We start from the raw sequence: 23,895 nt of genomic DNA on the forward strand, positions 1-23,895 counted from the left end.
GTTCAGATGTCAACAACCCCATTTTTTCCCTGTCGACAATCCAGAGGGGTATAAAAAGGGGCCACGATACATCAGCAAACAGAACCTTTTTTCCTCAGCCAGTGACCGAGGAAAGAAAAGGGCAAAGCCTTCTAACATACCAGACAGAAGCCCATTTCTAAAACAGGCAGTTGTCGACAGGAGCGTCAAAAAAGAGTGCAATGTTGACACCCGAAGATAGGTGCATGCTCACCTTATCCAAACACTCTTTTATTTTAAAAAAGTATTCTTTTTATAAGCTGTGAAGTAGAAAACTACGAGAAATACTTTCGGTGTCTCTTTACCCATCATACCAGAGAGGAGGATGAAGTTAATGGCGTAGAGTGGATTGGGGTCATTGGGAGGACACACCGGCGTGATGTCCACCTGGAACCGCACATGTCTCTGGAACATGGCGGGTCCCGTGCTGCCCCTCTTGTACTCCACTCGGAAACTCATCGGAGAGGTCACGCTGTGACTCAGTTCTGCTACCTGCGGGTCGGGTAGGGGTCAGGGCAGGGAGATGGACACAGACATAGGGTTAGAGGTAGGCGGTCATAGTTGAAGAAATATTTACCTAAAGATGACAAGGTATAACGATGCGTAGTTAAAAGTATCTGATATCATAATACATATCTGATGCGATCTCATAATAGTATTGCATAATTAAAAATAACATGTGGTGTTATCGTAAATCTCTGACAAGATATGATAAGAAATGTTAGTACTTGACTAAAAGTACCTCAATGCCATTGGAAATATTTGTCAAAATATGATTTAAAAATTGTAGTGTTATAAAAGATCTTGATACCATGATGATTATCTGTCAATATAAGATAAGAGATCTTGGTACATAGTTAATAGTAACTTGGTATCTTAATTTCACAAGATCTGAAAACCGTTCGGGATAAAAAGGGCAAAATTTCTCGCTACTGAAGTACTGCGAAATCAAAACTTGGAACAAACACGAAAATGGCAAACTCTTGTATCGTTAATACTACCAGTTTACAAACTTACTGAAAGGAAGGCATGAATGAGGTCGGCCTTGACAGTGGCAAGAGCCTTATCCTTGACCAGGATGGTATAAGTCTCATCGCGTTCTGTGCTCATTAAAGATCCAAACCAGGATTTCTTGGTCAGTTCAGGGGATGATTCAGGTGTCAAATGGACCTCATCTGTTGGGACTACAAAGAGAGTCAAAACAAACAAGAAAATATTAATAAATAATTATATCTAAGCATGATATAAGAATACTGAACTGGCTTGTTTTTCAATTGTTTAACACATGGGTAACCAAACGAAAGCTGCTTATCTATGATATGTACAATAGCTTTGTAACACTGGAAGACTGTAAGTTTTAGAACCTTTATGTAGAACACCTATAAATAAGGATTTTGTCCTTTAACTGCTTGTAATTTCCCACCTTGCAATTTCCGTCTGTGGAAGCGCGGGGAACCTAAGAACGAGTTCTTGATGGTGTTGAGTCGAGATTTCCAATATGGCGCCGAGTATGGCGAGCCAGGCGCTGACGGCGGACTTCCCTCGTCGCCTGACGTGACGTTGCCGGACTGTTGGTGACTGTTGCTACTGCTGCCCGTGTTGCCAGAGCCGGTGCTGCCAGTGCTGCTGCTGTTGGTGTGATGGGAATGGTAGTGATGATGGGAGTGGTGGCGTGTCGTCCGGGGGGAGGAGAGCGGGGACCCCGTCGGAGTGACGTTGTTCGAATGAAGGGGCGAGTGGGATCCGCTGTTGTTGTTTCCCGACCGTCGGCGACTGCACGGTAATGTGTGAGATGACCTGTCGGATTAGAGCACTTTTACCATCCCTCGCCATTTTGAAGGGAACTGGGAAAGTTTCACAAGCACTGGGAAAATTTGAAGGAATTGGGAAATTCTCAGGCAGAGCATTGAGAAATTTCGAAGGGAATCGGGAATTTCAAGAGCACTGGGAAATTTTGAAGGAAACTGGGGAAGTTTCACGAGCACTGGGATATTCTGAAGGAAACTAACTACGAAGTTTTCAAGAGCACTGGGAAATTCTGAAGGGAACTGGGGAAGTTTCAATTGCTCTGGGAAATTTTGAAGGGAACTAAAGAAGTTTCGAGAGCACTGGGAAATTCTGAAAGAAATTGGGAGAGTTTCAAGAGCACTGGGAAATTCTGAAGGAAATTGGGAAAGTTTCAAGAGCGCTGGGAAATTCTGAAGGAAATTGGGAAAGTTTCAAGAGCACATGAAAATTTTGAAGGGAGCTAGGAAATGTAAAAGAGCACTGGGAAATTCTGAAGGGCACTGGGAAATGTACAATAGCACTAGGAAATTCTGAAGGGAATTGTGATGTTTTCAAGAGAACTAGAAAATTCTGAAGGAAATTGAAAAAGTCTCAAGAGCACAGGGAAATTTTGAGTGGAACTGGGAAATTTGCAAGAGCGCCGTGAAGCCCTGAAACGAATGGAGAGATTCGATGGCAATGAGCAAGTCTGCAAGGAACTGGGAAATTTTGAAGGTCACAGGGAAAATTTAGAGGGAATGGTAAATTCTGAAGGGATATGGACAATCAGAAACTGAGAAATTTTAAAGGGCATTTGGATATTTTAAAAGACACTGAAATTTTGAAGGGTACTTGGAAATTATATAGAGGAACAGGAAAATTTGAAAAGGCACTACAAACCCTCTGGGATTTGAAAATTTCCTAGAGCTGCGCACTGAAAAAACTATGTAGCGTGAAAATTTACGACAAAATACTCAAAAGTAAAACCTTGACTGAAGAGAGAAATTTAGGTTGGTACAAGGAATGTGATAAACTCTTGTGTTAAATTACATCGAAATCCAGTGATATACAGGTGAAATACTGGAGAGATAATACACAACAGGCATCCAAAATAATAATTCAGTTTGAATGGAACTTATAAAAATAAGGGGTATACTTAAATTCCTATACACCAATTCGAGCTCTTCGCTTATCTCCAAGTAACAAGGAACACCTTTGTATTTTTTCGATTTCCGAAGGAAAGTTTCCAAGTAACAAGAGACTGAACTAAGCATTTCTTTGACTAACGAAGGAAAGGGCAGCCGCTACGTACTGATGCGAAGCGTTTCGACGCGGGGTGATGGGCGACCCCTCGGAGAGGCGTTCGAAGTGGGACATGGTGCCGTTGACGGCGCAGGTGTCCACTCGCTTTCTGGGTGGGTCGGCCGATTCGGAGCGATACCGGTGGATGATTTCGTTCTCGTCCTCGCAGGCAGGTTTCCGGCGCTTACGGTCCAGCAGGAGGAAATAGATGACTTTCTCAGTGTTGTGGCTGGAAAAGGAGTCATTCTGAATGATCCTCAAAGAAAGATTAAGGGGTTGCTCTGTTCAGCAAGAGCCCGTGCTGGCATAACGCCAGGTTAATCATAAACAACAACAAAGACATTACTCAAATAAATTGGTCCCAGGCCCGTTTCAAGAACAAAGTGGCTCTGAGTCACAATGAGACCCAAAGCCAGTAGAGAAGGTGTAAGTTATACAAAAGGGTGTAAAATGATTGTAAATTGTACCTTTGTTAAGAAATGTGTAATGACAACCATTGTTCTCTGTGTTAAATATAGGAGATAAAAATTCAATCATTAGACATCAGCAAAACTTAAATCTAAATTGTTATACTGAAAGGATAAGCAACTGCCTTGCCTGAAGTATATTTTGTTTATATTTCTTAATTCTGTTCAAGTTTTGAGAACTAAACCAAACGGAAATATAGAAAGCATAAAATATCTTATAACTGACCATTTCTTTTAGGGTGAAATGAAAATGTAAATAAAATACAAAAGATAAATATATAAAAGAATCAATGAACATCGCACATTATCATTATTCCAATGGAATACAGCAGAATGGTAAAATAGTAAGGAAAATCTAAATTACAGAAGGAGGGGAAAGAAAGAAAGGATAAATACGAGATAGGCAGAGGGTATTTTAACAGTTTGTCAATTTAGTTTTTAGTTTTTTTTTATAAAATATAAAAGAAAAGAACAGGTATAGAGAATAAATAAGAAAGGGATAAAATACAAGCGAAAGGTAAGTTAAAAAGGAAAAGTAGAGAGATAAAATATAAGACATAACTAGATAAGACACGTAGGGATCAAAATTAGATAAAAGTGGGCAGAGAGAAAGAAAGAAGATGATCATATGTAAAAAGAAAAAAAAAACTTTTACGGAGATGCAGAACCTCAAGAGAAAAAAGAAGAGGAAAAGAAATAACACAGGAGAGAAAGCAATAAGAATCGGCCATAACGGCATCCCCCACCCCAACCAACCACCAGTCCATCGGGGCGGGAAGGAACTCACCAAGGATCCATGAGGCCGGCGATAACCTTATCCTTATCCTTGAAGCAGCCTAGGGATGCCATGTTCTTGATGACATCCGGGTCTATGCTCTCCCTCGTCGGCAGGACGTGTGTCTGGACGACCTCCATCATGGGCTTCTCCAGCTCCAGTTCGCCCTTGCCTCCGGCCACCACCCAGGCGTGTTTGTTGATCTCCTCCAGCTGCAGGAAGGACCACATGTTAGTCAAAGGATAAGGCAAGAATGGAAAAGACTTCAAAAGGCATATTTTAGTTTAAAAAGGAGGAAAAAAGGCTGACGTGAAAGGATAAGGCAAAAATGGAAAAGACTTCAAAAGGCATATTTTAGTTTAAAAAGGAGGAAAAAAGGCTGACGTGAAAGGCTAAGGCAAAAATGGAAAAGATTTCAAAAGGCATATTTTAGTTTAAAAAAGGAGGAAAAAAGGCTGACGTGAAAGGATACGGCAAAAATGGAAAAATTTCAAAAGGCATATTTTAGTTAAAGAGGAGGAAAAAAAGGCTGATGGGGAAACTAAATGTCAAGAGGCACATTTTAATTACAAATACGAAGGAGAAAGATAATGATGAGACGGACATATTAGTTAAAGAGAAAAAAAATGGGGGGGGGAATGTCTAAAAGCATATAACTAAAAAAAAAAAGAAAAGGGAAAAAGATTTCAAGAGGCCCATATTAAAATGCTAAGAAAAAAATGAAGGACATATTGGTAATAAATAAAAAAAATCCTAAGTTTTAAAAGCAACTAAGGAGAAAAAAAAACCCTCGGAAACTAATATAACTGAAAAAAAATAACAAGGAGGAAATAAGGCGCACTGAGAACCAAATTTCGGTCAAATAGAATATGCAAAAGTAGAAAAAAATGTCAAGAACCACATATCAGAGAGAGAGAGAGAGAGAGAGAGAGAGAGAGAGAGAGAGAGAGAGAGAGAGAGAGAGATACATGCATACATATCGAAAAGGGGGGGTGAAGGTTGTCAAAAGCCACATATCAGCCAAAAAAATATACATTAAATAAACACAAGTGTAACTCGCAAATAAAAAAAGAAGCCAAGGAAAATACAATAAAAGGTGAATTTTAAGTCAAGGGCTTTCTCTCTCCTTTGAGAGTAAGGAGTCCTTTTATATTACATTCAAGATCTCTCCTTGGGAAGAAAGGAATGCTTAGGAATTTGTGTGCACTTTCTTGGGAGGCTTTTATATTCGCAAGAGTGTATAAATTGTGTACACAGATATATATATATATATATATATATATATATATACTGTATATATATATATATATATATATATATATATATATATATATATATATATATATATATATATATATATATATATATATATATATATATATATATATATATATATATATATATATATATATATATATATATATATATATATATACATATACACATATGCAGTATAGAAAACGCACAGAAAACCGATTCAAATATAATAAAATGGGAAAATAATTTGGGTTTTCCAGAATTATTTACAAAAATTCTCCTTGTATCTCTAATATAAAACAATCTGATGAAATTAATGTGAAGATTGTCGAATTTTTCTAACGTATATTGGACAAACAAACAATTACACACACACATATATATATGTATATACGTAGTATATACATATATATATATATATATATATATATATATATTATAAATATACATATATATATACATATATATATATGTGTGTGTGTAAGTTTTTGTTTGTCCTACATACGTTAGAAAATTCGACAATCTTCACATTAATTTCATCAGATTGTTTTTGATATTAATTAGAAATACAAGGAGAATTTCGTAAATAATTCTGGAAAACACAAGTCATTTTCTCATCATATTATATTTGAATCGGTTTTCTATGCTTTTAAATGTATTAATTTCACCTCTTGAAACATTCAAGATGAAAATGGCCTGAGATTACACATAGGAATGGTGTGACAAAATAAAAACGTATTCAGACTTTGTCAACAAAAATAAGAAAACTGATAAGATAACAAGAAATTAAATTAATAAATAAATCAAAGACTGAATAACCAAAGAGGCAACAATTTAATGAAAATAATAAACATAAAAAAATAAAAGAAGAGAAAAATAAACGGAGAAACAGGCCTTAAAAAACGGTTACTAATTCAATCAGGACTGAACCGAAATACGCCACGATATAAAAAAACTAAAAAAAAAAAACAACTCTCCCTTATGCCCCTGAAGCACAGAAAAAACCCATACTAAAACCCACACTCAGGAAAAAAAAAATGCCTAAGTACCGACCCATAACCGTGAGCCCATCTCCGACAAAAGAAGACACATAAGGAAGCCTAACAAGTTTATTTTTCCCCTATACATTTTTGATAGGGGATGGTATTACTTCCTCGCTAACGTCCTCCCACCACCAGACCGTTTCCTTGTAGGGAACAGATCGGCCAGTGAGTGGGAAGAGGCGGTGGAGAATTATTCTAAGGGAGATAAAAAGAGATGGGAAAATTCAAGGAAATGGATACTGTTTTGTAATGTGGCCTCTCATCAAGGATAGTCGTTGTCAAGAGCTTGGCAGCGAACATATTTAAATTTATGTATACATATACAATTATATATATATATATATATATATATATATATATATATATATATATATATATATATATATATATATATATATATATATATACCCATATTATACATATACATACAACACATGTATATATATATAAATATATATATATATATATATACATATACATATATTTGTGTGTGTGTGGACGCAAGAAAAAGAAGACGTAAGAAGTAAAAAAAAAAGGGGGGGGGCACCTTGAAGGATACGACAAAATAAATGAATGAAATATTAACAAAGAGTCTCAAGCTGTATTTCACCTCTTTTCACCTAGCACAACAAGGTGGGTTATAAATATGGGCTGAAATCATACAAAATTTGGCTCAGTTGCATTTTATGTTTCGTCTAAAAGCAAATCTTAGTTTTTATCCCCTGGGGGCATGTCCTGGGGTACAATTCACAAAGGTGAATGGCGGTTATTCACGATATATGAATCAAAATCATGAACAATGGATCTTGTAGAGAATGGACAACTGATAAGTGGCAGTTATCGCGAGACGAGATCGCCGCTCGGAGGCCGATGGGGTAGGTAACTTAACGAGCTACTCTAAACCAGGCAGAGCTTAGCTTAGATGGAAGCGATACAGATGACCTTATAAGTATGGAAGGCAAAGGCCCTGGGAAAACGAAGTAAAATGAATTCCAAAGCATTGCCTCAGTGGAAAAGAATAATTATTCACAGCGCCGTATAAAGGAGATTACTAATTTTATACGTGAAACAGAATATTCACTAAGATTACAGACGAAAATAGTTTCATAAGTGGGAGGACGGACATGAAAATGAAAGCTTGGGTAATTGAGCTTATAAATAGAAAACATACGTCATAATGACGTTATTAATGCTTTTAGTGATAAGGATAAACACTCGGGACAAGTCATTCTTTTAATGGCCATAATGGTTATTCTTGCACGGAATGAATAAAAGCAATGCTCATCTATAACTGTAATATACAATTCAACTTCTTAAATGAGCAGAATGTTCATCTCAATAATAATAAATAAAGAGAGTTTTCCCATAGATGGATGTTTATCTTAACAGTCACCCACAAAGATATATGTAATATATATATATATATATATATATATATATATATATATATATATATATATATATATATATATATATATATATATATATATATATATATATATATATTTACATATGTATTGTATATATATAAATACACACACACACATATATATATATATGTATATATATATATATATGCATATTCTGTAAATGAAACTGTAAATGTGTTTTTCATTTTTGAGGAATTCGTGTAAAATTCATCAAACATCGGTAGGTATTTTGTAAAATATATGGATGTAGAGTAAATTCCATGAAAAATGAATAATCATATCTAAGTTTCGATATAACTATTCTTAATAACGTTATTTCCCTATAAAGTTCCGTAAATCTTACAACAAACATAAACCTCGTCCTGTCGCTCGCTACAATATACATACATACATGCATGCATCCATACATACATAATATATGAATATTAGTTCAGGAGTATATATGTATATATGTATGTATATATACATCTATATATATATATATATATATATATATATATATACATATATATATATATATATATATATATATATATATATATATATATATATATATATATATATATATATATATAAAATTTACATATATGTAACCCATCCTTACACATACCGTAGTGCGCTTTTCGGGGTTGACCTCAATCATACCCCTCAGGAGGTCCTGGCAATCTGGGGGCACGAAGTGGGGTATGTGAAAGACGCCCCTCTTCACCTTCTCCAGGAGCTGTCGCAGGTTGTCGTCGTCGAAGGGGAGGGCTCCCACAAGGAGGGCGTAAAGGATCACACCGCAGGACCACACGTCCGCCCTTCGACCGTCGTATTTTTCGCCCTGCAAGACAGGATCCAGGATTAGATTATAAAGTCCTTTTTCTAATCATTGGGTGAAGAAATATTTAATTGCTTTCTAAGTAAGGATATGCACATAAAAATGCATAAATCCACAAAGTGTTATTAATGAAAGTCCTTTCTCTAAGTATTGCGGAAAAAATCATTCCTTTCTGTCTTTTCTCTGAGTATTACGGGAAAAAATTATATACACTTAAACAAACGCATATCCACAAAGTATTGTTAATGAAAGTAATTTCTCTACGTATTACGTAAAAAATATTTCAACTTCAGTCTAACTACGGATATACACATAAACACACGCACATCAACAAAGTACTATTAATGAAGGTGCTTTCTCTAAGTATTACGTACAAAATATTTTAATTGATTTCTAAGTAAGGATATACTGAACATATAAACATACACACAGCCACAAAGTATTATTAATGAAAGCCCTTTCTCTAAGCATTGCGTACAAAAATTTTTAATTGCTTTCTAAGTAAGGATATACACTTAGACATACACATCCGCAACGTATTATTAATGAATGCCCTTTCTCTGGTATTACGTAAAAAAATATTTTAAATGCTTTCTAACTAAGGGTATATATAAACATAGGCACATCCACAAAGTATTATTAATGAAAGTCCTTTCTCTGATATTAAGTACAAAATGTTTTAATTGCTTTCTAATTACGGATGCACATATACATAAACACAACCATACAGTATTATACAGTACATTCGGCCCAAACTATCCTATAACAGTATTACCAAAACATGCAATTGTGAAGTAGCTATACATATTATATGATATTTCTAAAGCAGTTTCCTTTATGATTCATTTTATTCTTTGACGTATTACGTAACAAAATCTTAATTTATTTCTAACTACGGATATACGCATAAACGTCCACAAAGTATTATAAATTCGACCCAAACTATCACCCTTAACAGAACTGCTAAAATACACAATTGTAAATTAGCTGTAACTGATTCCAGGATTAGATTATGAAAGTCCTTTCTCTAGGTATTGCGTAAATAAATATATTTTAATTGCTTTCTAACCAAGGATATACACTTACACACACACACACACACATCCCTCCAGTATTATGCAATCGTCCCAAACTATCCTGCAACAGTACTTCCAAAATATGCAGTTGTGAAGTAGCTGTATATATTACCTGCTATTTCTAAAGCATTTTCCTCTATGATTCATTTTAATCTTTAAAAACATAAAATTTCCATTTCTCATTAATTAGAGTTTCAAACGAGAACAGGACCTTCATTAATGGTGTCATGTGTAATTAATGATAATTCTACCTGGCTGACCCCGTTTTACATTTTTTGCAACCTTAATTTGATGATGAATATGATGAATAATATGTGTGGTCTGGGGATAATTTGTGCTGTGGCATGGGAGAGTGATGCATGTTATGAAGTCATACAATGATACATAAATAGCAATATAGTTAAATATGCAGGAGCCAAATGAGTGCATTAATATGAGCATGTGTATACATTATATATATATATATATATATATATATATATATATATATATATATACACATATATATATTATATATATATGTATGTATGTATATATATACATACATATCTAATATATATATATATATATATATATATATATATATATATATATAGAGAGAGAGAGAGAGAGAGAGAGAGAGAGAGAGATAAAGTAACACTGGATGAACATGACTATTTGAAAGCAGTCTCTTCACGTTACAGCGTAAGTTACTCTACCAAAAAGTAAAGTCCAAAGAAGATTCATAAACTAACTCTTCTTAAAATGATTCCCTTCTGAAACGCAATCCATTTTTCGGAAGAAATCGATTATACCTCTGCCTTGATGGCGCATAACGGCCATTATTTTATTCACAAAAGAACACCTTAATTCATAAGAGACTCAAATACATTACTGGGTGCTCTCTAACTTCTATCTCGGATGCGAAAGAATTTCAGCCATTAATCGCCCCTTTTGTTTGGAAACAAGAGAGTAAATCTACGCAACGGATGAAGGGATAGAGCGAGTTTAGACATAAGCTGCGTCTAAGCTAAATAAGGAAGCGTGCTTTATGGGTATTAAGGCCATAATTCTCCGAAGACAGATGGAAAATATTCTATGTATTGTTGGAGCATGGCGTTCGCGGAGGAGCAGCGGAGAGCACCTTTATCCTCGCAACAGAGAGAGAGAGAGAGAGAGAGAGAGAGAGAGAGAGAGAGAGAGAGACCTTCCCCTCTTATTTTCAAGTGCTATTCTACTTAACGTTAGTTGGAAAATATATATAACAAAAAACGAGTAAGCATTTTTAAACATTTACCGAGCATTCTACCTACGTTCTTTAAGGCGTGGTTATTAAAACCTAACCTTTATGATATCGGAATTGGAAGAAAACATTAATTAAGTATCACCTGGCTACATAACAACACTTAGAAGTCCAGAAGATCATGAGCAATCATAAGTAAAAAACTTAAATCCCCACAAGTTATAGCTCCCGCAGCAAATAAATTTGACAAAAAAACAAACTTTTGCCAATTCATTCTCTGAGAACGTAAGGGAAAAAGGAAGGCTATGTTGCTTGCAAAATTGAAGCGGGATGTTTAATACACCATTCACATTAAATAAACTTCCATTAAAATCATGATTTTATCTCAATTACTGTATTCGTAATTAAGTTTACGTATATCACCCTTTACAGGAAATAATGTTTCCAAGTATTTTTTAATTCTTTCTCTTTGTTTCTAAGATTCACCGACGTTTACAAACGTGACCTTATTTCTTTTTTCTTTTCATTTAAGAGATATCTGCCCTTTGCGTGATCACTCCGCATGTATGTATGTATGCATGTATGTATGTATTTATGCATGTATTAATGTCACTTACCATGAAGCTATGTGCGAATTCTAAAAGGTGTACATTAGCGCAAATTAACGTATGTATTTCTAATCGCATATACATGCATATAAGCGCTAACATATGCAAATTAATTGAATGAATTCGAAAGAAAATTCAATTTCTTCACAGCAATGGCCATTTACTACAGTCACACAATAGTCGTAATTCTGAAATTAAATTTCCAGTTCTGAAAAGGAATTCATATTAAGACTAAAATTTCCCTGAACAGCTTTTGTTTTTTTCAAGCCTTTCCATTTTTAGGATTCTGATCTGCTTAAAATGAATTTTAGATTAATGATTTATATTCTCTCGCAGCGAATCGACGGGAAACGGTGTTATGTCAGGTGGAACTCTGAAAATGTTGTAAGTCTTTATCATTCTTCTATTTTCACCTCATGTGAGGGATGTAATTAAAAAATACGTCTTCTTGGGCACTGACGTGTAATTACAAAGCAAAAGAAGTAAAATAAGCATTCTTGATTTTCAGTAAGTTCTGTACTTTATATAATTACGCAAATACTGTATACGGAGACATACATACAACCTCACACACATGTTATTTATGTATTTGAAATATATATATATATATATATATATATATATATATATATATATATATATATATATATATATATATACATATACTGTATGTATACACATATATTTATATGTATATATATACACTTGCGTATGATTCTTTAGAACAGAAGTAAAGCTACAAAGCTTTAAACACAGATTATAAATCAATTAACAATAATCTGCAGTGATTTTTAAAGCAAAGTACAATCAAGAAAAAAGCTAATGCATTCAGAATGAAATTGATGTAAAAGCAGGTAAAAAATAAAAAAATAAATAAAATGACGTGAGGAACTGATGCTAAAGAAAAAGTATAAATTACAAAAGAAGAAAGAAAATAATGTTAACAGATAATTCAGAGGAAACTCGCAGAGTGAAATGAAAACGAATTAAGGAGAAGGTAAAAACGAGCACGAAGACTAAGCAATTAGAAGAAAGAAATGAACAAATAAAAAGGAGAATTAAAGATGGAGGACTGCAAGCAACGGCGCAAAGAAGAAAAAAAAAAAAATGGACGCGTGAAAACAAGGAGGAAAAAGATAAAAGCTATAAAAGTGAGATGAAGAAAGGGGACGCAGAAGAGAAATTACGATAAAAAGACGATTAAGCTTCAAGAAGTAAACTGGGGAACAGGACGAAATAAAAGGGAGGAACAAAAGAAACAGAAAATTGCAAAAAAAGAGAATGAACAAGAAAAAGGGAAGAATGAATATGAACAATGTTGAGAAAAGAAGGCTCAAGATGGATAACTAAATAAGAACAATAAAACACCGAAAATGTGAAGAACCCAAATGAAACATATAAGAGGATGAGATAAATGAAAACAGGAAAATGGAGAGGAGTAACGACAGAGAAAGAACAATGAGCGGAGAGAAAGGAAAATGCAAAAATTATGAAACGAAAGGAAAACAGAATAAGAGGATAATAAGCAAGGCAAATGAAGTATTAGAAGAATAAATAATAGAAACGACAGGATAAGAAGGAGCGAAGCGTACGAAAACAAATGAAACGAAAGGAAAATGGAAGAAGAAAATAAAGAAGGAAAATAAAAAAAGGAAACGGAGATGAATGAAGAACAAGTAAAATCGACACTAAAAAGAGGAAAGGAAAAGCAAAGGAAACGAAGATATAAAAGAGGGAAAAAAGGAAGGAAAATTAAGAGTGAAAATGAGTAGGAACGCCTCCTTTGGAGAGTTTTTGGCACTGAGGAAGGCTAATATTTGGCACGGATAAGGGCCACAAAGAAGGGAGGAGAGGCGGATCGGTCTGCCTGGGGGGGGGAGAGGAGATAGGATCACGTGCACAGAATAAGGGAGGGGTGAAATATACATATATATATATATATATATATATATATATATATATATATATATATATATATATATATATATATATATATATATATATATATTCATTTGTTTATGATAAAATAGACTCATGCAAAAGGAAACGGCCGTTCACATAAAAATGCTTGGAAACAGAGAGAGAGAGAGAGAGAGAGAGAGAGAGAGAGAGAGAGAGAGAGAGCACCAAAGGAAGTAGCTGAAAAATTGATAAAAACGAGGGAGAGTTAAGTAGAAGTTATTCCACAGCTAATCATGTATATCAGTGAGAAAGAATAACGATGCAAAGCAAAGATGAAAGAGAGAGAGTGAGAGAGAGAGAGAGAGAGAGAGAGAGGAAAATAGTTGAAAAATTCATAAAATCGAGGGAGAGTTAAGTAAAAGTTATTCCACAAGTAATAATATATAATAATGAGAAAGAAATAACGATGCACACATAAGAGAGAGAGAGAGAGAGAGAGAGAGAGAGAGAGAGAGAGAGAGAGAGAGAGAGAGAGAGAGAGAGAGAGAGAGAGGAAAATAGTTGAAAAATTCATAAAATCGAGGGAGAGTTAAGTAAAAGTTATTCCACAGGTAATAATATATATTAATGAGAAAGAAATAACGATGCACACATAAGAGAGAGAGAGAGAGAGAGAGAGAGAGAGAGAGAGAGAGAGAGAGAGAGAGAGAGAGAGAGAGAGAGAGAGAGCACCAAAGGAAATAGCTGAAAAATTCATAACAGCGAGGGAGAGATACATAGATGTTATTCCACAGCTAATAATGTACAGTATATCAATGAAAAAGAAATAACGATATACAGATAAAAGAGAGAGAGAGAGAGAGAGAGAGAGGAAACCATCCAATTAAAAAAAAAGTCTGAAAAAAGCCCACTCAAATGAAAATCAAGCACCGTGACCTGATCAGACGAAACGCCAGGAAAACGAGAAAAACACAGGGAATGCCATTTAGGCCTAAAGCCACAATCAAGAAAAACAGGAAAAAGCAATATAACGGTTAAGCCTAGCAGCCGAACCTCCTTTTCTGGAAAACACACAAGCGGGGTCACAAAGAGAAAAAAAAATACAAATCAGTTCGGTTTCTTACGAGATTTATTTCATTACCATTCTATCGGAGTAGTAACGCCATGTTTATCTCCCCGTTCCTGGGTTTTGGAATTCCAAATTTAAAAGCCACTTTATTTTTAGGCCTGTTCTGTTTTCAAACTTTTCTTCTTCTTTACTTATTGCTAACTTCTTGATAAACTTTATCTTGGAATTTGAGAAGGACTGAGATGGATTAAATTACAGGTTAGAAAAGTTTTGTTGTTTATTGTTTAATTTTTTTCCTTTCTTTTGTTTACGGAGTCAATAATCATTAGTTTAAGGTCAACAGATGTTCTAACCTCACCAAACAGTCCAAGTACTTACTTACTTCGGTATATATTATAAATACAGAACATGTTATATAAAGGGAAAGAAATGGTGCGCTAATTTACTATTGATACTTCCAAGGACGTTGAGATGCCAAGCAAAATGACATTCGGTAAAAGTACCCTCTTAATAAACACTACCCTTCTGGCTAATATAATTTACGTAATGTAAAAGAAATGAAAGTCCAAAATCTATATCCATGGAAATTCTTGTAACAGCTTTCTATTGTGAAAGTCTTGCCGCATCCTCTCTTTCCCACTCCGGACCCGAACATTTTCTAATTTCTCTCATGCTGTAACCATAAACCATTTTCCCCTCTTTCGGACACCATCCACGCACATCTCTTTCCACTTCCAGGGATTCTAGAAACACAATTTTCCTCTTTTCCCTCACAAAGCCCCAGATGGTGGTACTACCAACATCACGCCGTGTGCGATACGCTATAGACGTCACTTAAGGTTCTTCGCAGCATCCCTTCGGACCCAGTTGCATTGCATTCTGCCTATTTACTTCTCATCTGTTCTCTTTCATCTCCTGTTTAGCTGTCCAGCTTCTTCAACTTAACGTTTCTCCAATTTTCACATTTCGATGAAGAACGAAATTAGCGTCCCTTAGGCCACAACTGTACTGTTTTCTACCTATTTTTCATCTGCTCCCTTTAATTTCTCTCTACTTGGCGGTCTAACTTCCCCAAATTAGCCTTTCTTTAAATGTCACCTTTCAAAGAAGAACAAAATGACCTTTCAGTAAGCCATACTAGAGTCCAGAATACAGTCTTGAACTACTAGAATATAGTCTTAAACTACTACTCATCATAATTATCCTCCGAAACGCCCTGGACTGCGAAGGCCCGGTTGGCACTCTTCCGTCCCCACTTACCCTGATAACCTCCGGGCAGGCGTAGTGCGGCGAACCGCACGAAGTCTCGAGCATCGCGCCTTCTGGTTGGAGGGAAGCCATGCCGAAGTCCGCGATTCGGATGTTGTTTTTGTCGTCTAATAATAAGTTCTCCGGCTTTAAGTCTCGGTGACTGTAAATGGAAAGAGAGAGAAAATAATGAGAGATTTTAAACGTGCGTTGGCTCAGATGCTAACAAAGCAAGGAAAAGGAAGAAAATTATTTTCTTCATGCCGTCTCTAAAGCTCCGTGAATGTTTTTTAAGCAGATTTAAAATCTCGAAATAGTTCTGCGAATGAGGAGAAAGAAAATGATGTGAGTTTTAAGGTATGCATTGGTATAGATGCTGACAAAACAAGGAAAAAATTCTGGTTTTCTTTACGCCGTCTCTCCAGCTCGCTCTCGCTGACAGCAGATGTAAATACCTGAAAGGAATATTAATTTAAAAGGGGCCGCTCACAAAATGCAGCGAATTTTCCCTGAAAAGAGGAAAAACGAAAAATAAAGAAATACATACACAACTAAATAAATATAATATACAAATAATAAAATAACTAAATTAGTTAATTATTTAATACCTAATTCAGCAAACAAACGTTTCCTACCACGATCAAGGTCATATACGTTTTGTAAAGCGAAACTGGTCGCTGCCAAGGTCAATATATTTCCTAAATGTTTTCTGTTTAGAGACCCTTAATATATGGACAGCCGGTACTTCGGTCTATAAACGTTCCCAGAACTGCCATCTAATTCAGTAAGAAGATGGAGCACTAGTTTCCTTTTCTCCTACATATAAATAGGAGAAAATGGATAAAAAGTTAATAATTTCAATAAAATTATTGAGAAAGAGGTATCAGTAAAATTATAGAGAAAAAGTATTAAATAATATCAAACAGAAAATACGAGTGCAATTCGAAAACCCATTTACTGAACGAATTACATATGTTGCCGATTTAAAAAGCAAGCCTTGAATAACCAACATCAATAAATGTTTGACTAATGCAACTGCACTAACCTGACAAAACCTATGTTAAAGAGCAAATAGGAAACATTTCACGAGCATAAAATTATTAAAAGAATAACTGCTAAGCGGTGAAAAAAAAACACGATAAAAAAAAGACGCCATCGATTACTGTTAATCAATATCTTGACAAGTTTTTCCATAAGTGACGTTTACCTCTTGGCTTCGTCCTCTCCGCTTGTTGCCACCAGAAAGGGTACCATTACCCTCAACCCCCAGGGTACCATTACCCCTCCCCCTGTCCCATCAAACCCCCATTAAGCCTCACTCTCACCCCAAAATACTTCTTGGCCTCTACCCCTCTGCTTGTAGCAATGGGCTTCCCCACCCACACCCAATCACGAATTCCCCATTCCCACCCCCACCCCATCTCTCAAATCCCCTTCCACGACCGTAACCGTCCCCTGAGGGAGAGGGGAAGCCTTCCCCAAAATGGAAAAAGTGTAGAAAAAATAACGCTAACAATAACAATATCTTTTTCCTGTTTCTTACTGACGAAGGTGAACTGCGCCTTGCGACAATTTGGCCCCTAACAAAGACACTTTGTTATTATAAATGTCGTAGTTCTTAGTTCTTTTTGTTTCACGCCGTTATTGCTAGCGAAAGGCTTCTTTGTTTCGGGGGACAGTCTGTATGGGTTTCTCTCTTTGTTCTTCGCTTTTTGTTGGCTCGGATCAATTTACGATTTTCATTTTGGATCTTGCTGTAAAAAGGAGATCCAGTACTCTGAAAATACTCTCCAAAAACATTTGTTTTCTAATACAATGAAGGGAACATAATTACATTAAGCACACACACACACAAAATACATCATGTATATACATACATGCATATATATATATATATATATATATATATATATATATATATATATATATATATATATATGTATATATACACACACATACACACACACACACACACCATCAAACGCTTTTCATTTTAAGGGTTGGGGCTCCATGAGTTACCCCTACAGCTCTCAGCAATTATTTTGGAATGAAGCTGCTGGCTATCCTCATACACTTCACCCTATCTGCTACCTCATGCAGCGGTTAATAGAGGCGGCATAAATGGTTTAAAGGGAGTGAGCCTGAACCGCCTCGCCTTTCGGGGAATCGAACCCAGTCCCTCTTGCTGGTGAGGAGAATGTCATGACCACCAGGTAAATTGTTTTGCAAGACCGGTCTTGTTAGTTAGCAAAGATTCATGAAAATAAATACGACCACCATTTTCACATAGTTGGTCGAAGTCTTGGGAAAACCAAATAACTTAACAATGTGACCTTCATAATATAGGAAAGCACGGTGGCTTAGAAAATCAAAAAGTTAAGTATACCTTAGTTTAACCAGACCACTGAGCTGATTAACAGCTCTCCTAGGGCTGGCCCGAAGGATTAGATTTATTTTACGTGGCTAAGAGCCAACTGGTTACCTAGCAATGGGACCTAAAGCTTATTGTGGAATCCGAACCACGTTATGACGAGAAATGAATTTCTATCACCAGAAATAAATTCCTCTAATTCTTCACTGGCCGGTCGGAGAGTCGAACGCTGGGCCAACAGCGTGCTAGTCGAGAGCTCTACCCACCCCTCCAATGAAGAACTAATCAATGAAAAAGGTAAATAAACAAGATATGATTGTCACCAAAATCACTTCTTTTAACAGATTTATATATGCCAGTTTATCTTAATCACAAATTACATAATCCCTGACACGAAAATATGGAAAAAAAGGTCAAATGGAACCGCTCGTAAGTCGAAGTTTCAAGCACTCTCAAATGATTCTCTGTTCAATGGGGCAGATGCAAGTCTCAAAACCCGTCACTAGGTGGCCCTTTCACTCCAACCCTTTCTTCTTTACAACACTCTTTCTAAAGATATTATCTCAGCTAACTGACTGATTGATTAGTTTCTGTAGGCTGGCGTCGCACCAACTGTAAAATAATTTGCGCTCAAAGAAAAAACCTCAATAAAAAATTTTCATGAAATAATTACTCAGTTCACACATTTTTCATAATACGTTCACATTAGTTTCTGTAGGTTGCTTCGCACCGACAATGGCTATATACTGTACTCTGTAAATCAACCAGAATAAACCTGAATAAAAGTTATTCATGAAATATTTACTCGCTTCATACATACTTTATAATACGTTCACACTTGGCATCAACAACAATATAACAAAAACCTGATAAAAATTTGAAATCACAGCCGACGTGGTAGAAAATGGAAAGAGAAGGGAATGAGAAATTGGAGAGAATTCAGCCGAGGTCACAGAATCTCACACCTGCCTCCAACGAGCCTTTCAAGTGTCGAGGATGAACTTGAAAAATGCAGCTCGACTGGAGGTGAGACGAGAGGCGTGTCTCTACTCGCTTTATCTGCAGTTTTTAATTTCAAGTAATTCTGGTATTTGTTGCTGCTGGAGTTCATTTTTTTTTTGTAGCTACTGGAACTCAAATAATTTTGACTTTGTGGTTATTGGAGTTCAAGTAATTTTGACTTTGGAGCAGCTAGAACTGAAGTCATTTTGAAATTGTAGTGACTGGAATTCAGTGGTACTGACTTTTGGTTAACCTGAAGCAACTTTCATTTGGGAGCAAGTGGACGTCTGGTAATTCTGACCTTCGCAGTTTTCTCATACTATTAAGACAAAATGATCAAATTCTACGGAAAATAAATTATACTTTTCCGAGAAATGCTCCTTCGAACATTAAAGACACTTGTTAGAACAAAGGTCCATCTCACTCTTCTGACAAAGCAACCAATTTTGGATATAGGTAATCTACGAAATGTGACATCGGATACTGATGTAAAAAAAAAAAAGTAAATAAACAAACTACATAGCGGGGAATAATTGACACAGGCCATGGAAAGCCCCGTAACATATCTGGGTGATGGGGTCCACCAGCAGTTGTAATAACGAAAGTCGAAACGCCCCAGGCAACAATGGCCATTCAACGAATAACTCGTTAACAGTTGCGTCCCCGAATCGTGGGTAAGTTGAGATGATATATTAAATTGACTCTCGGCACTGCGCAGGAGTGAAGTGCCGGTTAAGAAGACACTCCTCCGGGCTTGAGAAGGCAGACTCCTTGACCTCCAGAAGAAGACAAAGTTTCATGGTCGAGTCTATCCACGAAATCAGTCCTGTGTCAGGATCGTAATTATTTTCTGTCTCTCCTGCTCAGAAAATTGCACCTCAAAGATCATATGGTGTGATTTCAATAAGATCTGGCTCGAATTTGCAAATGAATTGCCATTATTTATCATAGGTTTAATAAGCATATTAACCAATACATTATAATTTAGCAGTACGAACAACAATGGTGAATACTGATATTAACAATAATATTATTACGATCATGCACGGTTATCAGTACAGAGGAGCGTGGAAATACTTTTACTTTGGAACACTAATTTATGAAAAAAAAAAAATTCTAAAAACAGTCAATTTTCTCCCTCTTTTCATTAAAGAAGGACAAAACATTGCCCGAAAATAACTGTGACCACTGGAATGTAATGCTGTTAGCTGATGCACTTCACAATTACCTGACTTTCTCGAATGTATCCTGAAAAAGGTTAATACGTCAGTCTTGTGTGGCCAAACCCCGTTAAGATTTGACTAATTACGTCTGTACCGCATAACAGCTTCGTTTTCTAATTGTTCCAGCTTGATTACTTGAGAACCTACTGTATATATCGTAAGACATTCTCTGGGTCTAGCAGTACCCTGGATACAAAATATAACGATTCTGGAAAAAAAATTATACTGCTTAAACTCCTGAAAACTGGTAGTTATTTCATCACAAAAACCTATGAACGAATATAATTAAGGAAAAATTCGTTATCATTTCAGCACAGTAACTCAGGAATCCACACAGCCAAAGAAACGGAAAATTTTATTATTAGTTCAATACTTTTGAAGAGGCGGAACTTACACCTCGAACTTTTCTGCACAGACCTGGCAGCATTTCCATCTATCATTTCATACACCTTTCTTCTTGAAAAATCTGCATTCCATGCACCATTCTGTGTTCTTGTAGCAATACAGCGTTTCTCTGTTGCCACCAAAGCTATTGAATGTTTCAGCATCTGCCGTTCGTTTTGGAACGAAGCCAGTTTTGGACTTCTCTGTTCCTCTTTGTCACTACCGTCAAAAAGCCTTAACTGGATTATTACTGTTACCACAACTGTTATCAACAGGACACCGAACTTTTTCTAGGAAGAGAACATAGTGTAATAAGAAGAAATATTCTGTTGAAAACAAAGAAAAGAGACACTATATGAAGGCATTATCAATATTTACTCAGGAAGAGCAGATGGAACTGGTAGAGAGGTAGTAGGGAAAAAAAGGCCCATACCGACTGGAATCCGTTTTCATTAATCTTGTATACAACCAAGTCTTATTTAGAGGAGATTAACGGAAAACTACAAAGAAAACGCGGAAGTTGGTGGTAACCCAATCACCTACCCATACAGTACAGATATTACTCTCTCTCTCTCTCTCTCTCTCTCTCTCTCTCTCTCTCTCTCTCTCTCTCTCTCTCTCTCTCTATATATATATATATATATATATATATATATATATATATACATACATATATGTATATGTATACACACATATATACATATGTATATAAACAAATATATAAATACATGTATAGGCTATATATGAGTATATATATATATATATATATATATATATATATATATATATATATATATATATATATATATATATATATATTATATATACACACACTTTTACACATACACATCATAAATATATATACATACATACACACACACATATATATATATATATATAATATACATACATACATATAATTATGGTAACTTTAGCTTATAAATGAGTGTGCAATAATTACAATGCTAATTCTTCTAATTAAAATGTGTAGCTAATCTTTACCTGTCGATGACCGCATAACGGCACTCATATTTCATCATACCTTTTGAATCACAAATACATTAAAATCTTTATTAAAAATCACCACAGATATTATTTCCGGGGACTAGTCATAACTAACCGTTATTTTATATTATCTCTATAAACGAAGATTGAAGCTAATACAGTGACAAGCAATTATTCAATCATTATTCAGCGATGAACACACACACAAACATATACTATATATTTATATATGTATATATATATATATATATATATATATATATATATATATATATATATATATATATATATATATATATATATATATATATAATATAAAAGTAGGAAAATCCCTTATAATATTTAACATAGATTAAGAGAAAATGAAAACTGCTTTATTTAAGCTGAAATTACTGTTGAACATTACATTTCCTTCATTAATTCTTGTAATCTTTTAAAATCTTTTCACAGAAATCAGTGGAGCCTGAAATGGTTAAAGGTAAAACATCCATAAAAATCAACGAATTTTTCGACCTGGCTCCTTTAGCACATGGTTGATCACCCTTAAATTATAGGGGATTGTCTTCAAACATAAAACACACTATCTATTACAGTCCCCATTTAAAAATATATCTTTATTAAAGGCAAGAGACACGGACAAACTAGACAACTGGAAAGGGCATTTGGTTTTATTGGGGTCATCCCTCACGCATGTATTCCTGTTTTCTATGGAAAGTTGTGAAAGTCTAAGGTCAAGGCTCTCCCAGTGTCACTTATTCAAAGACCGCATAGAAGTCGTGAAATTACTGGACTGAATTTTCTTGCTTGGAAGATGACCTTGCAAACGGTAATGCAGACGCGCAGATTCCTTTGGGGAAAATTGTGTGTCAGCCAATTTCTTACTGGTTAGATACAGCCGTTTGGGAGGAGACGAGACATGCACACGAGCAGAACATTTAAACCTCAGGCTTTATACTGACAAGCGTATCCAAACAGTGTAAAGAATTCGAGAACTTAAAAGGGTATTGTGGTTATTACAATTACGTACGTATATGGTAAGGTGACCAGTATATTCTATATATATATATATATATATATATATATATATATATATATATATATATATATATATATATATACCCTTTTAAGTTTTCGAGAACTTAAAGTTCTCGAATTCTTTACACTGTTTGGATACGCTTGTCACTACAAAGCCTCAGGTCTAAACGCAAGAATATGAAGAAATTCTGACATCAATATCATAATTAGAACCCAGATATGTGTATCATATATACAGTATTTATGCTTGCCTACAAACCTTATATCTACAACACAACAAAACGCAATTGATATTACATCTCCACAAATGATTTCCACAGCTTCGACCTGTATTTTTTCGTGTTGTCTGCACAATAAACAATGTATGCTTAACCAGAAGAGCCAGACGCCCTCCATCCAAAGAGTAATATTGAAAGAAAGGTTTGCTTAACGTCGTAAGTGAAATACAAGTCACGGTCTCTCATCAAAGGTGTTGGCAGACTTGAGGGATTTGTCAACAAATTGACGCCCTGGACGGCGGTTTTCGAAAGGTCAAGGAGGAGTGGATCTCGGCTTATTGTCTCAAGAGGTGTATGTACTGTATATATTTTTTCAACAAAGAAATTCTGTGTGTATGTGAAAATTTAGGAATGTCATAACAATAACGTAAAAAGAAGCCTTGTTATCAAATCGTCAAGATGATTATCATCGTGGATAGTTATACTTTGTAGACAGCGTATTTATGCAGTGTCAGTTCTTAATCACATACTGTATATACGAATTATCATATACATATATTTAACATATGATATGTATGTGAGTGAAAGGACTTAGCATTAGAATTAATAACAGTAGTAATAATATTATAAGAAGAACACTGATTATTTTT

General features: G+C 35.2%; 1 protein-coding gene across 8 annotated transcripts in view; it reads right to left on the reverse strand.

Moving 5' to 3' along the window:
* The window catches only part of sff (sugar-free frosting), a 647,719-nt gene that overhangs the window by 9,115 nt on the left and 614,709 nt on the right, over positions 1 to 23,895 (reverse strand). For 5 of the 8 annotated variants that reach the window (XM_067084454.1, XM_067084452.1, XM_067084451.1 and 2 more), the window contains 7 exons: positions 16,020 to 16,170; positions 8,670 to 8,885; positions 4,342 to 4,541; positions 3,098 to 3,316; positions 1,442 to 1,815; positions 1,036 to 1,202; positions 333 to 510 (listed from right to left, as the gene is read on the reverse strand). In XM_067084454.1, coding sequence (XP_066940555.1) covers positions 333 to 510; positions 1,036 to 1,202; positions 1,442 to 1,815; positions 3,098 to 3,316; positions 4,342 to 4,541; positions 8,670 to 8,885; positions 16,020 to 16,170 — 1,505 coding nt within the window. Of the gene's footprint in view, positions 1 to 323; positions 511 to 1,035; positions 1,203 to 1,441; positions 1,816 to 3,097; positions 3,317 to 4,341; positions 4,542 to 8,669; positions 8,886 to 16,019; positions 16,171 to 23,895 lie in introns of all 8 variants that reach the window. The other 3 variants (XM_067084450.1, XM_067084449.1, XM_067084456.1) reach the window with 1 other exon arrangement.

This window comes from Macrobrachium rosenbergii, chromosome 41 (genome assembly GCF_040412425.1).
Source record: "Macrobrachium rosenbergii isolate ZJJX-2024 chromosome 41, ASM4041242v1, whole genome shotgun sequence".
In the NCBI taxonomy this organism is placed as follows: Eukaryota; Metazoa; Arthropoda; class Malacostraca; order Decapoda; family Palaemonidae; genus Macrobrachium; species Macrobrachium rosenbergii.